Raw genomic sequence first — 15,738 nt, forward strand, 5'->3', positions numbered from 1 at the left:
AAACTTGTCACAAGCCAGGAGCCATGCTAGTCTGGGGGTGCACCTCTGAAGAAAGGTATCTGAGTGTCAATTCTGATTCTTAATTATCTTAAAATGGAACTGAAAGGACTCCCACCTATGCAGCAGCTAAGCTTGTCTGTTGTTTTCTTCCTGATAATCATCCTGTTTCTACTATTTCAGCTTCCCTTACCTTCTTTATATGAATAGACAGAATTTGCACATTCTAGTGCTATCATTCCCCTATTTGTCAACTGCATATAAGCTAACTGATATCAAAGAAACACATGTGAAGTTCACTGCAGGCTCCCAAGCTCGCTGATTAGGGGTCAGCAAACCACGGCCTATGAGCCCAACCCAGCCTGCTGCTGTATAATTAAAGTGTTACCAGAACACATCCATGTTTATTCACTTACATATGCTTATGGCTGTGTTGCACCACAACCAGACTGGAATTGTTGTGACAGAGATCTTAGGGCCCACAAAGTCAAAAAAATTTATTCAGAAAAAGTTTGCAGACTCTGCTTTAAATCACCATGAATGAATTAGAGGCATCACAAAATGTCCTCAAAAATGATGTCTTCCCAACTCCCTGGCCAAAACTCAAGAAAGAAGGGTACAGAGAGTATTCTTCAATGGAAAATAGGCTGTTGGGGAACAACCTGTCCCTGAACCCCTGCAGCAGACACCATGGCAGTGGCAACATCTCCTCTTACGATGTACTAAGACATCAGCTTGTTACCAGTTTCACATAGGCAAAGCTGCTGCCACCCCTTTCAATCTTGCCTAAATTCAGAGGGAGTATGGAGAAAAGGACATCACCTGGGATACACATGTGTATCCTAAAAGTTAAAGAACTCTCTTCTGTAATGTGATAATCATTGCCATATATGAATTTCATAATTTCTTGAAACACATTATCTATTTTACTTCTTTGATGGTATTTATGCTTTAATTTATGGCTATAACAATAAAGGGCAGCCCCTTATCCTTCTAAAAAGAACTCACAGGAAATAGCTCTGATTAAAAGAAGAAACTGGTGTTTCCTTTTTCCATTAGAAAACACCACAACATAAAGTCCCAAAGCCCTTTTAACTCACATAAATAGGTAAGAGAGACTATAAAACATTTAGAGTTTTGGGGCACCTGGGTGGCTCAGTCAGTTAAGCATCTGCCTTCAGCTCAGGTCATGATCCCAGGGTGCTGGGATTGAGCCCTGCATGGAGCTCCCCTGCTCAGTGGGGAGTCTGCTTCTCCCTCTGCTTCTCCTACCCCCCCTTCCCTCCCCCATGCTCTCTCTCTCTCAAATAAATTTTTTTTTTTTTAAGATTTTATTTATTTGACAGAGAGAGAGAGAGCATACAAGCACAAACAGAGGGAGCAGCAGGCAGAGGGAGCTCTCTGAGTAAGGCAGATGCTTAACTGACTGAGCAACCCAGGTGCCTCTAAATAAATAAATTCTAAAAAAAAAAAAGTTAGGGAATGCCTGGGTGGCCCAGTGGGTTAAGCCTCTGCCTTTGGCTCAGGTCAGTTTCAGGGTCCTGGGATTGAGCAACACATCAGGCTCCTTGCTCAGCAGGGAGCCTGCTTCTCTGGCTCCCTTGTCTGCTTACTTGTAATCTCTATCTCTCTGTCAAATAAATAAATAAAATCTTTAAAAAAAATGAGAGTTTTTAAGAAACAACTACGTGTTCCATAAAACATAAGCAGCCTCTATAGTTTTATTGTAGCCAAAAATTGCTTTACTAAGTTCATCCTATATCCTTTAGATTGCCATGGATTAATTTTACTTTCCTGGGTCCTTTTAAATAATCCAACATTTTTCACAATAGACTGATTGTTCTTTAAACCACTATTCCCTTGTTTATCAAATGATGGGATTTACCCCATTTTTCAAAATGCACATAATCCTTTCTAACCTCCTCTGTGTTCTCCCATACCTGGTACTTGTATCTCTCACGGTCTGTCTCCCTCACCAAGGTCAGGAGCTTCTTCTGAGTTCATAACAGCAAGGACCATATTATACCGATCATGGTATGCCAAGTGCTCAAGCAAAGTGGTGCTATTCTGTGCGTGCTTTCCTTGTTTTCATTCAACATCTGTTTACTAAGGAACCTAACATGTTCCAGGCAAGCAGAACTACAACAATGAACAAAATCAGACATGGTCTCTGCCCTACTGGAGCCTGCCGTCTAGGGGAGAATAAAACAACAGTCAAATAATTGTTCTGATGAAAGCATTACATAAATGATCTAAAAGAAAAAAACAGACTTTTGTGAGAGCACATAAAGGACACTGACTTCATCAAGGAATTCAGAAAATATATCCTCAAGAAGATTTAAGCTGACCCTTGAAGGCTTGAGTAGGTGTTAACTAAGGGAAGGGGAAATGGTAAGGGACAACATTCCATATGGAGAAAACATAAATGCAAAGGGCCTGCGGCAGGAGGAAGAAATGCATTTTCAAGGAACCAGAAGAAAGCTGCAGAGGCATGAACAGACAGCAAGGAGGAGAGTTGTATGAGTTAAGACTGGATAAGAAGGGTAGAGGTCAGACCACACAAGGCCATGAGATAACTCATGGTAAGTTTAGTCCTCATTCTGTAAACAGCAGCAAGCCATAGTGGGGGTGGGTTTCGTGCATGTTTGTGTGTGTGTGTGTGTGTGTGTGTGTGCAGCATATTTTCATTTTGAAAAGACCACTCTGGCAAAATATTTGAAAAATGAATACTGCTACAAAAGGACCATTCAAATCCTCCTAATCTCTGTTAGATGAATAAAGAAATAAATACTAAAGCTTATTTGGTAGAAGGAAGCAAATGAAATTAGATATTCTTTAAAAGACAAATCAGTTACTGGTCAGGGTGCCAGTAAAATCCTAATTTGATGGACAGACAGACAAAATCGGACAAGGGAATGGAGTCTGAGGCTGTGGATGCTGAAGCATCAGGACCCAGACAAAGCATCAATTTCTCTTTATCCTAAGGTGTTGCGATGTGAAGTGCAGGTTACATGAGTTACTTGGCATTCTGAAACATGAGAGGAACCAACAAGGCAGCACAGAAAATCATGCTACGTTATGCTGTTGTTATGATTTGGGTCCAGAAGGGCACCTTCAATCTGGACGGAGAGAATCCCCAGATCCCGAAGCTGCTGGTTGTTGCTCTGAGCCAGCATCCGGAGCCGCTCCGCTGCTTCCCGGGGGATGTTGAATGTCACTCGTACACTGTTCCAGGGCTCCACCTTCTGTACCTTTAGCTTGCTGGATTCTTGGTCATGAAAGAAAGCGAATAATATTAGTAGTCTTTTCGCCACCAGAAATGGGACAAACACACACCACATATGACAAACCAACCAAAAAAAAAAAAGAACAAGACAGAGCACTGGCTTGGAGTAGCTGTGAGAGCTTAGTCTCTGGCATTAGCTAGATTTCAAATCTAATCCCAGCTTTACCACTTAGCACCTGGGTGGTTATGAACAAATTATTTAACCTTTTTGAAAGTAACCCGTCTCTTCTTTAAAACCAGTATGACATTGTGAGTACTATATGAGAACATATATGCCAAAAACCTAGCACAGGACCTGATGCACTAAATACATGGAAAGCAGTAAGATGGAGTAGGGAATATAAGAGAGAAGAAGAGAGAGATAAGTTTAAATCAATAGACTTGGGTCTATTTCTGGCCTCAGTTCAATGTTTATGAACTGGCATCATGAGAACATTTAAGTCTCAAATTTCAATAAAATTCTATAAAAAATATGGGATGCAGATTATGCCAGTTCATACTCATTTTTAAATATTAACAAGTATCTCTGTGCAAGATATTCATAAAGACAGGGAGAAATCATTTCTTCTAATTTAAATTCTTCAATTTAAATTTTTATCTTTGATTTTAAATGTTCTTCCTGCTTTAAATAAGAATATAATTTTCACCGAAGCATACTGAACTGAAGGGAAAAACAATGTAATTTCATAACAAAGCTTCAGTTAGGATATGAAAACATTATATTTCACCAAGTCTAAAAAGTCAATGCAAACTTCAGGACATGTTTTTAAAAGAAGAGATAGAAGTTAATTGAGGAGGTTAACGTTGCTTGTAATTGTGTTTTACAGATTCAAAGTAAATCGTAGGCCCAGTTAGCTGATAAAAAAACCTTTTTTCAACAACCCCAGACAAAATAATTTTCTCTTTTGTTATGAACTTGGCTAAATGGAAGTCTTTGGTATCTTCTACTCAGATATACATTACAATATAAAGAAAATGGGTCATACAGGTATATGTGTTGTCAAAATCAGATATATCTACAGATAGAAGAAAGTGCCTGCATGTTGCTTAAAGCCCCTTCCAGCTCCAAAATCAGTATGAAAGTGGCTGACATTGAAAGGTCTAACTTACTGAAACATGGAGTTCCTTTGTTCTAATGTGTAAAAAAGAGACAACTTGCTAAGAGCAGTTAGAGAATACAAAGCAATTGAGAAAGGATTAGGCAATATTTAGTTCAAGTCTATTTTACAGGTGAGGAAACAGGTCAAGCAAGTGTTCTGCCTTGAATCCTGTGGTTACCTAGCAGCATCAGAGATGGCATTAACATCCACCCCTGATTCTCAGGTCAACTTCCTTTCCATTACACTTATGCCTCCAAATAGCAAAACACAGGAAGCTAGGGATCTTGGTTACACAGAGTACAGATGCTATAGGGCTTCCTCCCAATCTAAGGAGTACTAGAATCTTATACAAAGTCCAGACAAACATCAAATTTGCTTATGATATTATCTATTTGTGATATGGTTACCAAAAAATTCCTTGCCTATATTGTGGTTATATTTTTTCAGACGTTTTTTAAACTTCCATCATATTTGAAAAGATTTGACAAAAAATACTTTTGGACCAAGAATACCATCTAATATATGGTGATAACATCATAAATCTGGGTTTGGTAATTTATTTGAAAGCCATAAACTGATTCAGCTATCTAGCTATGTATGTTTTATTTTTTATTTTTTTGATGTAAAATTAAAGCCCACTGTGGGGCTTGAATTCGCAACCCAGAGATCAAGAGTCAAAAGCTCTACCAACTGAGCTAGCCAAGAGCCCCTGATTCAGCAATCTAAGCCAAGAAAAAATGTGGGTTATTAAGAGCAAAGATCAAATTCATGCTCATTGACACTCTTACCTCTGTGTAATATGATATATTACGATTATAATATAGATTTAATTACATGTATGCTGCTGTAGCCTGGAAAAGCTCTTATATTATATTGTGACCATGATTATGATGACAATGATGGGGATTACTGCAACTTTTAACACATTAAATTCTCTAATACTACGCTTCACACAGGGAAAAAAAACTGTTGAGAAAATGACAGCCTCCCTCCTGACATCAAATCTCAGAGGAAGAAAAAAAAACCCACCAAGCCTAAAAAAGTTAATCAGCACTTGATCACATCAGGATTTGTGATAAAAGGATAAAATCCAGGCGTGCCTGGTGGTGGAGTCAGTTAAGTGTCCGGCTTTTGGTTTCAGTGCAGGCGGTGATCTCAGGGTGGTGAGACTGAGCCCCATGTTGGGTTCTATGCTGGGCGTAGTCTGCTTGAGATCCTTTATTCCTCTCCATCACCCTCCATGCTTCTCTCTCTCTCTCTCAGGAAAGAAAGAGAAAGGAAGGAAGGAAGGAAGGAATAAAATCTAGGCTTTGTACTATGTCTGATGAGAGTGGGTTAAACTGTGTTAACCAAAATGATGCAGAATATCTAAACCAAAATTCAAAAAAAACGAATGCCCACAAGACCAAGACAGGTAATCTAAATGTATGAAGAGGTCACAGGGGAGCAGTGTGAGTTGAGGGCCTGCCCCAAATAGCAGCTGCTTTTCATCACCGGCAGGGAAAGAGAGTTCAATGTTATCAGATCTTTCCATTTCTGGAGCTAAATCCAAAGTCGTCTATATTTGTATGTAAAATACTTCAATTTAAAAAACAATGGTAATGAAATTCAAACATTAAAGAAACAGAAACTAAGGTAGAGCCATAACACATGGCTGCAGGCTGGATCCTGCCAATTGGTAACCTCTGATCTAAAATTTAAAAAAATATATTTCACATACATTTTAAGTAGAAACACAAAGTAAAAAGATCTTTCTAAGCTTTAAGGGGCCTTCAAGATCCAGTATTGAAGGAAGGAAGAGAAACTGAAGATCAGAGAGTGAAAAACAATAAATATGAGTCTTAAGAATTAACTCCTATCCACTAGAGCAGACAATTTAAGGATCACTATGTTAAGCAGTATCTTACCATGTTCAGTTTCTCCATGTTAAAAGAAACACAATAGCATTGCTGTTAAAAAAAAAAATTCTAGCTCTCTGATTTCAAGCTATATTACAAAGTTATAGTAATCAAAACGGTATAGTACTGGCACAAAAACACACAGATCAATGGGACAAAACAGAGAGCCCAGAAAAAAACCCACATGTATAAGGTCAATTAATTTACAACAAAGGAGCCAAGAATACACAATGAGGAAAGGACAGTCTCTTCAATAAGTGTTGCTGGGAAAACTAGACAGCCATTTGCAAAGGAATGAAACTGGACCACTACCTTTACACCATACACAAAAGTTAACTCAAAATGGATTAAAGACTTGATATAAAATCTGAAACATTAAACTAGAAGAAAACATAGGTGGTAAGTTCCTTGACATTGGTCGTGACAAGTTTTTTCAATGGCACACAAAAAAGCAAAGGAAATAAAAACAAAAACTAATAAGTGGAACCACATCAAACTAAAAAGCTTCCACAGAGCAAGGACGACTAACAGGTACAGGGAAGGTGACCAACATCACTTATCATCAGGGAAATGCAAATCAAAACCACAATGAGATACCACCTTATATCTGTTGGAATGGCTATTAGTGACCAACAAACAAAACAAGTGTTGGTGAGGTTAAAGAGAGTTTTGGTGAGAATGCAAACTGGTGCTGCTACTCTGGAAAACAGTATGGAGGTTCCTCAAAAAATTAAAAATAAAACTATCACATGATCCAGCAATCTTACTTCTGAATATTTATCTGAAGAAAACAAAAACAATAACTCAAAAAGACAGTTGCACCCCCATGTTCACTGCAGCATTATTTATAAAAACAAAGATATGGAAACAACTTAAGTGTCTGTGGATGGATCAATGAACAAAGAAAATGTGGTGTAAATATAGAAAATGGACTATTATTCAGCCATAAAGAAGAATCTTGCCATTTAAAACAAACATGGATGGACCCTCAGGGCATTACGCTAAGTGAAATAAGCAGACAAAGTCAAATATAATATATGGAATCTTAAAAAACAAAAACAAAAACAAAAAACACCAAGCTCATAGATACAGGGAACAGACTGGTGGTTGACAGAGGTCAGGGAGGTGAGGGGAGTGGGTAAAATGGGTGAAGGAGGTCAAAAGGTACAAAGTTCCAGTTATTATCACAGGGATGTAATGTAGAGCATAGTGACTATGATTAACAATACTTTATTCCATATATGTAAATTGCTAAGACAGTATATCTTAAAAGTTCTCATCACAAGAAAACAAAATTATAACTATGTATGGTGACAGATGTTACTAGATTTATTGTGGTGATCATTTCATAATACATACAAATATGGAATGGTATGTTGTATATCTGAAACTAATATAATTTTATATGTTACTTAAAATCCTGCACTTATAATCAGCTTTTCAATCCAGTATAACAGTTTTACTCCATAAAACTCAAGATAATCATGGAGGAGCAAATACTTTTAAAAAAGAATAACAAAAAGAAGAAAATAATAAAGCAAATTACCCATGTGTAACAAATTAGGCACATTCTCCAATATTGTGTCCAATTTCCATTTGAAGTCTTTATCATCTATATTTCCTTTGAATGCCACAAAGATTGTGGAATCCTCCAAAATACTATCACTTTTTGTGTCATCATCTTCTAATCCAGAATCAAAATCCATCTCTGAGTCTTCCACTGTTGATGAACACAAGGAAGTATAGATGTCTTCTAAGTTTGGAAGGTCATCCAAAACCATGGTGAATATTATTCCAGTAGCATATGCCAAATGGAGAATAAGAAAACCTTTAAAAAAAGAAGATATAAAAAGGGTATTACAATGCATAATTATAGAATCAACAATGTATAATCCACTGTTCCACGAAAACTGTAATTTATTTGCCAGTAATAAGAAAGCACATATAAAAAATTAAGAAATTACAGAGAGGATAAACTAAGATAGTCTATAATAATTAACTCTTAAAAATAGGGCGCCTACTCAGCAGGGAGTCTGCTTCTCCCTCTGCCCCAACCCCTGCTTGTGCTTGCTCTCGCTCCTTCTCTCTCAAAAATAAATAAATAAATAATCTTTTTTTTTTTTTTTTAAGATTTTATTTATTTGTCAGAGAGAGAGAGAGGGAGAGCAAGCGAGCACAGGCAGACAGAATGGCAGACAGAGGCAGAGGGAGAAGCAGGCTCCCTGCCCAGCAAGGAGCCCGATGTGGGACTCGATCCCAGGACGCTGGGATCATGACCTGAGCCGAAGGCTGCTGCTTAACCAACTGAGCCACCCAGGCGTCCCTAAATAAATAATCTTTAAAGAAATACCTGAAATAAAAATTTAGCAGTTTTAAAGAAAGTTCCTTTTATTATAATGTTTATGTCTATTATGTCATAGGTTACCATTTGGTAGGCCTACAATATGGGGAGGAGGGAACAAGAGATCACAAGAAAATAAAACAAGTTATATTTAGAGAATTTTTTAAAAAGATTTTATTTAGTTATTTGAGAGAGTGAGAGACAGAGAGAGCAGGAGTGGGGAGAGAGAAGCAGATTCCCAGCTGAGCAGGGAGGCTGAAGCTAGGCTCAATTCTAGGACCCTGAGATCATGACCTGAGCCAAAGGCAGATGCATAACAGTCTGAGCCACCCAGGCACCCCAAGAATTAATTTATATAAACTTTTAACTGACCCTAGATAGCAAGGGGCTCCCCAAGGCTCCCCTTATTCCTGTCATGACAAAAGTTTCAGTGGAGCCAATGATTTTAGAGCCATTCTCTTTCTCTAATCTGAAAAGCACAACCTGATCCAACTAAAAACATCCAGAGGACTACCTAAAATCCTAAAGTCTTGAGGACCCTCTTTTAGGGGAGCCTGGGTGGCTCAGTCATTAAGTGCCTGCCTTCAGCTCAGGTCGTGATCCCAAGGTCCTGGGATTGAGCCCCACATCGGGCTCCCTGCTCCGCGGGAAGCCTGCTTTCTCCCTCTCCTACTCCCCCTGCTTGTGTTCCCTTTCTCACTATGTCTCTCTCTCTGTCAAATAAATAAATTAAATCTTTAAAAAAAAAGATTTAATTTATTTATTTGACAGAGAAAAAAAAAGATTTAATTTATTTATTTGACAGAGAGACAGCGAGAGAGGGAACATAAGGTGTGGGGGTGGGAGAGGGAGAAAGCAGGCTTCCCGCGGAGCAGGGAGCCCCATGTGGGGCTCAATCCCAGGACTCTGCGATTATGACCTGAGCTGAAGGCAGAGGCTTTAACCCACTGAGCCACCCCAGGCGCCCCTAAATAAATAAAATCTTTTAAAAAATTAAATAAATAAAACTTTTAAAGGGTTATTAATAGTACTATGGCTAAAAATAATAACTCAGGAACAAAACAAACAAAAACATTTAAAAATACTTTTAGGCAAGGAAAATAAGTGGTTAACATATGTTTATGGAGGGAAACAACTGCATCCAGGACAGAACTAAATTACTTTTTAACTTTTAGATCTAGAGAAGTCCCATTATCTGCTATTTTCAGTTATGTTGTCTACCAAAGAGTACCTGTACTGAAGTTCACACCATGTGGCCATTTCCTCCATTAGCTGTGGGACTGAAGATCACATTCTTAACCCAAAAGTGAGTGAACATTAATTTTTTAGCATCTCTGGTAAGTGAGGATGACATGGAAGCATAAGAACCTCACATAACTCTTCTAATTTCAAAACATTCTATACATAAACTGTAATTACAACTATGTATTTTTTAAAAGATGGATAAGAAAAAAGGGCTGAAAAAAAAATCCACTAAAATACAAGAGGTTTGATTGTGGTAGGCTGGTAAGATCACTAGTTAATTTTCTTTTCCTATTTTCCAAATATGGTAGAAGTCACTGGGGACATGCAAAACTTTCCAAGGCAGAATGAAGTAGATTCCCAAACTAAATCATTTCAGGGTAATATTTCAGGATAGCCAAACAGCTCCAGTTGATAAAGGAAAGCTCTTTTTTTTTTTTTAAGATTTTATTTATTTGACAGAGATCACAAGTAGGCAGAGAGGCAGGCAGAGAGAGGAAGGGAAGCAGGCTCCCCGCTGAGCAGAGAGCCCGATGCAGGGCTCGATCCCAGGACCCTGAGATCATGACCTGAACCGAAGGCAGAGGCCCCAACCCACTGAGCCACCTAGGCGCCCCAGGAAAGCTCTTTTTTATTAAAAAAAAAAAAAAAAAAAAAAAAGTGAACTTAAATATAAAAATGGCATTAGAAAAATCACAATTTTGTGATCTCTAATAAAGTAATTCAGAAAAGGATCATTAATAAGAGTAAAAACAATATGTGAAAAGTTGACAGAGAACTAACTGGATATTCACATGATGTCAAAGTATCATTCTAGAGATTTGCTGCTTGGCAAAGGGAAAACTAACTTCACAGTGGGTGGCTCTGGCTGTCATCACCTAAACACAATGACCAAACCACATCACTAACAGAAAAAAACCCAGAAACTATGTACAATATTAATTGCACAGTATTACCCATGAAATATTCCTGCAGGGGCACCTGGGAGGCTCAGTTGGTTAAGCAACTGCCTTGGGCTCAGGTCATGATCCTGGAGTCCCAGGATTGAGTCTCACATCAGGCTCTTTGCTCAGCGGAGAGTCTACTTCTCCCTCTGACCAGCCCCCCATGCACACTCTCTCTCAAATAAATAAAATCTAAAAAAAAAAAAAGAAAGAAAGAAAGAAATATTCCTGTCAAAAATGTTTAACCTGACTCTAACAAGTCTTTATACAGGAGAGAGACAAGAACTTAAATAACTCTGTGAAGAAGTATTCAGACAAATCTAGAGGGTAGGATTTCTAGAGCATAATGGGCTTGGCCTCTTCAGTAAGTAAATGGTCATGAAAGAAGAAAAAGGTGCGTGAAAATATTCTATGTTAAAAGAGATTTAAAAGACTTAAAAATCAAAAGCAGTGTATGGGGGCACCTGGGTGGCTCAGTGGGTAAAGCCGCTGCCTTCGGCTCAGGTCATGATCTCAGGGTCCTGGGATCGAGCCCCGCATCGGGCTCTCTGCTCAGCAGGGAGCCTGCTTCTTCCTCTCTCTCTCTCTCTGCCTACTTGTGATCTCTCTCTGTCAAATAAATAAATAAATAAAAATCTTAAAAAAAAAAAAAAGCAGTGTATGGTCTTTTATTTGTTATAAAACAAAACAAAACAAAACAAAACATGGGATGCCTGGGTGGCTCAGTGGGTTGAACCTCTGCCTTTGGCTCGGGTCATGGTCTCAAGGTCCTGGGATTGCCTGGGTGGCTCAGTGGGTTAAAGTCTCTGCCTTTGGCTCAAGTCATGATCCCAGAGTTCTGGGATCCAGCCCCACATTGGGCTCTCTGCTCAGCAGGGAGCCTGCTTCCCTTCCTTTCTCTCTGCCTGCCTCTCTGCCCACTTGTGATCTCTCTGTCAAATAAATAAATAAAAATCTTTTAAAAAGTAAATAAAAATAAAAAAGATTCACCCATCCATCCATTCACTTTGAGAGAGAGAGAGAGAGAGAAAGAGAGCGCGTACAAGCGCAGGGGGAGTGGCAAAGGGAAAGGGAAAGAGAAAGAATCTCAAGTACACTCCCCACTGAGCACAGTGCCTGACAAAGGGCTCAGTCTCTTAACCCTGAGATTATGACCTGAGCTGAAATCAAGTCTCAGATACTTAACTGACACAGCCACCCAGGTACCCTGGGGAATTACTGCTAATTTTGTTAGGTGTGACAATAATGGGGTTATGGACAATGTTTTTACTGTTAAAGAGATGCATACTGAAGCACTCTGGGGGGTAAAATGTCATATGCTTATAATTTACTTTAAAATAATTAAGGGGGGGGCATCTGCGGGGCTCCATCAGTTACATGTCTGACTTCAGCTCGAGTCATGATCTCAGGGTCCTGGATGGAGCCCCATGTCTGGATCCATGTTTAGCAGGGAGCCTGCTTGTCCCTCTCCCTCTGCTCCTCCTCCTGCTCTCTCGCTCACTCTCACTCTTTCTCTCTCAAATAAATAAAATCTTTAAAAATATATATATATTGAGGAGAAAAACAGATTAAGCAAATATGGCAAAAGGTTAATAAAGGTTAAATATAGATGATGGGTATATAGATGTTCCTTATACTTTTGTTTGTAATATAACTTTATAAAATGTTTGAAATTTTTCGGGGCACCTGGGTGGCTCAGTGGGTTAAAGCCTCTGCCTTTGGCTCAGGTCACGATCCCAGGGTCCTGGGATCGAGCCCCGCATTGGGCTCTCTGCTTAGCAGTGAGCCTGCTTCCCTTCCTCTCTCTCTGCCTGCTTCTCTGCCTACTTGTGATCTCTGTCTGTCAAATAAATAATAAACACAATCTTAAAAAATTTTTTTTTAAAATAAATAAAATGTTTGAAATTTTTCATAATAAAAATTAAAAAAGAAAGAAAGAAAAGAAAAAAGCAAGCATACCAGCAACACAGCCCTGCTCCAAGGTAAAACTCTACCAGACATTGGGAAGGCTTAGAAGCTTACTTATGAACATGTTCCAAATCACAGTAGGATTAAAAATAAATAAATATATTTAAACATATATATTTGTAAATGTGTAAGTTTATATTACTTATAAGTATATAAATTTATATAACATATGTATTATACATATAACCAGCTAATATACACCAGATTTACATTTAAATCTGAAGAGAAAGGGCTGGTGTAGGTAGTTGAATAATGAGAAAAGACTGTCACACGCCTTTCAGATTATCAACTTGACTGCCATCTGAACAAAAGATGATCTATATCAGAAATCACAAACTCACATACTCACAGGGTCAGGCAGATAAAATAAGAGAAGAACACTGGATATTAAATGCATTTGCACATACTGTATGAATGATTTGGGCAATAGAAAATTCACATACCATCTACGCTAAGTAGTCACTGCTCTGCTCCAGCTTATTACTTTAATTTTGGAAGATTGGGAGGCCTTGTGCCAGGCCCAGCACTAGTAGATGTTCTGAATTTTAGGAAAAGACTAAAATCTATTCAGTGAAGTCTCCAGATTTTAAAACAGTTTTACATTTTGGAAAATACTCTGCAGGCTAAATGAAACATTTTAACTGTATAAGGCTCAGGCACCACTTTTCAATTTCTATGACTCACATAACTGACTAGTCCAACACTAGGTCTGGGTAAACTATGCTGGGTTTGGTATAGTGCTAAAGGAGACCAGATATGTAAAATGCATTTCGGGGCACCTGGGTGGCTCTGTGGGTTAAGCCTCTGCCTTCGGCTCAGGTCATGATCTCAGGGTCCTGAGATCGAGTCCCTAATCGGGCTCTGTGCAAAGAGAGGGAGAGGGAACCTGTTTCCTCCTCTCTCTCTCTCTGCCTGCCTCTCTACCTACTTGTGATCTCTGTCTGTCAAATAAATGAATAAAATCTTAAAAAATAAAATAAAGTAAAATGCATTTAAATGTTGTGATGTACCAGGATGCCTGGTGGCTCCATCAGTAGAGTGTCTGACTCTTGATTTTGCCTCAGGTCACGATCTCAGGGTCATGAGATGGAGCCCTGCATGGGAATCCTCACTGAGTGTGGGGTCTGCTTGAGATTCTCTCTCCCTCTGCCCTACCCACTTGTGCTCTCTCACTCACAAATAAATAATCTTTAAAAAAAAAATTATGATGTGCCTCCTGACAGGTCTGTGGGCTCTCTAAGAGAAAGAAAAAGAGATCAAGGTCTCAACCCCAGAGGAACAGAAGGTACTCAAACCTCAAACTTAGTGAATTTTGGGCTTCATTAAACATAAAGATGCCTCCCATTAATAGGCTGAAGGACCATTTTCTCCTTTGACAAAATGCCAGATGATGAAGGAAACAGTTTTTTATCTGCAGTGTAACTTTGGTAAAGTCATTCTGTAGTATGGAAATAAGCTGAACCTTAACCACTCTTTTACATAAGATTTCACTCACCAAAAGGTCTTTAATTTTTATCATTTATCCATATCATCTTCTAAGTCCAAACAAGCTGGCATTTTTAGGGTTGGTATTTCAAGGCAGCGGCCAAATAAAAATTCTAATAAAGAGTGAGAGAGGAAAATAAATTTTCAGTATTATATAGAAATTAGAAATTTCAGAAGTGACGTCTTTGTAATCGAAGTCAATACAAATATCACAAGTTATCATCAAGTCAACTTACACATCTTTAGAGGATATTAAAACAGAGTTTTCATTAACTCTACAAAATATATCTTTTTTCTGAGATTAAACCACTATTCAACAAGCATCTCAAAGAGTATGGAAGCAGAACTCAGGGACATATACCAGCTTCACTTAAGAATTATGAAACTGGGACAAAAAGCCTTAGAGCCCTCCACCTTTTACTTCCACTTTTATATCTGTCAAATTAAAATGAATTGATAGCATCTATCACACTGTTTTGCAGCTACTTGAAGCCAAAACCAAAATATTTTGTATACATGCTAAATGTAAGACTTGTTCTAACATAATTTCAAAATTCATCTTAAACTCCATTAAGTATAGATTTAAGTTTTTTTCCTATTTTATACATATATCTATACATTTTATTTTTCATTAAATTTTGTTTTTCTAGGGGCGCCTGGGTGGCTCAGTGGGTTAAAGCCTCTGCCTTCGGCTCAGGTCATGATCCCAGGGTCCTGGGATCAAACCCCGCATCGGGCTCTCTGCTCAGCGGGGAGCCTGCTTCCTTCTCTCTCTGCCTGCCTCTCTGTCTACCTGTGATCTCTGTCTGTCAAATAAATAAATAAAATCTTTAAAAAAATTTTTTTGTTGTTTTTCTAAGTATTCTTTATGGTATACATAAGAATTTTGCATGGATACTGCTTAACTTTGTCGTGCTTCAGAAAAAATTCTCACTTAAGGTAATATCAGTGTACAACATCTTCAACTTGGCTGTTATGGTTTTACATTATCACCAAATATTGATTTTATAATCTCAAAATTTTAGATGGATATATGTATTACATATTAATAATTATTAGAGAAAAAACTATGACTTAATTATTTTTTATTTTAAGAAAAAGCCATCTTTTTAAGTCTCCATGGAACGTTAACAAAAACTGACCTTAAGAGAGGCCAAAGAAAATCCCTATAGAGTAGGGGATTAAAAGTACACTTATCTTGATGAGCAATGAGTAATACATGGAATTGCTGAACCACTACACTATATACCTGAAACAAATGTAACACTGTATGCTAACTATACTAGAATTAAAAAAAACAAAACAAAAAAAACCTTGATAAATCCAAAAGTAACAGTGGGATAATATCCTGATGAAAATGCACTTAATGAAATTATAAACATAAAAATAAAATAAAATAATGAAGGCCTTTAAAACAACAACAAAACCCTTGGACTTTGGTTAAAAACGAAATCAATACTGCAACATTTCTAGAAAA

The 15,738-nt window shown here is 38.0% G+C and overlaps 1 protein-coding gene across 9 annotated transcripts in view; it reads right to left on the reverse strand.

Annotated features, from left to right (window-relative positions):
- The window catches only part of NCOA6 (nuclear receptor coactivator 6), a 102,362-nt gene that overhangs the window by 46,079 nt on the left and 40,545 nt on the right, over positions 1–15,738 (reverse strand). For 8 of the 9 annotated variants that reach the window (XM_059406839.1, XM_059406844.1, XM_059406843.1 and 5 more), the window contains 3 exons: positions 14,272–14,374; positions 7,828–8,109; positions 3,110–3,265 (listed from right to left, as the gene is read on the reverse strand). In XM_059406839.1, coding sequence (XP_059262822.1) covers positions 3,110–3,265; positions 7,828–8,062 — 391 coding nt within the window. In that variant the 5' untranslated portion in view covers positions 8,063–8,109; positions 14,272–14,374. The remainder of the gene's footprint in view (positions 1–3,109; positions 3,266–7,827; positions 8,110–14,271; positions 14,375–15,738) is intronic. The other variant, XM_059406838.1, reaches the window with a different exon arrangement.

Source organism: Mustela nigripes, chromosome 7 (genome assembly GCF_022355385.1).
Source record: "Mustela nigripes isolate SB6536 chromosome 7, MUSNIG.SB6536, whole genome shotgun sequence".
Lineage (NCBI taxonomy): Eukaryota > Metazoa > Chordata > Mammalia > Carnivora > Mustelidae > Mustela > Mustela nigripes.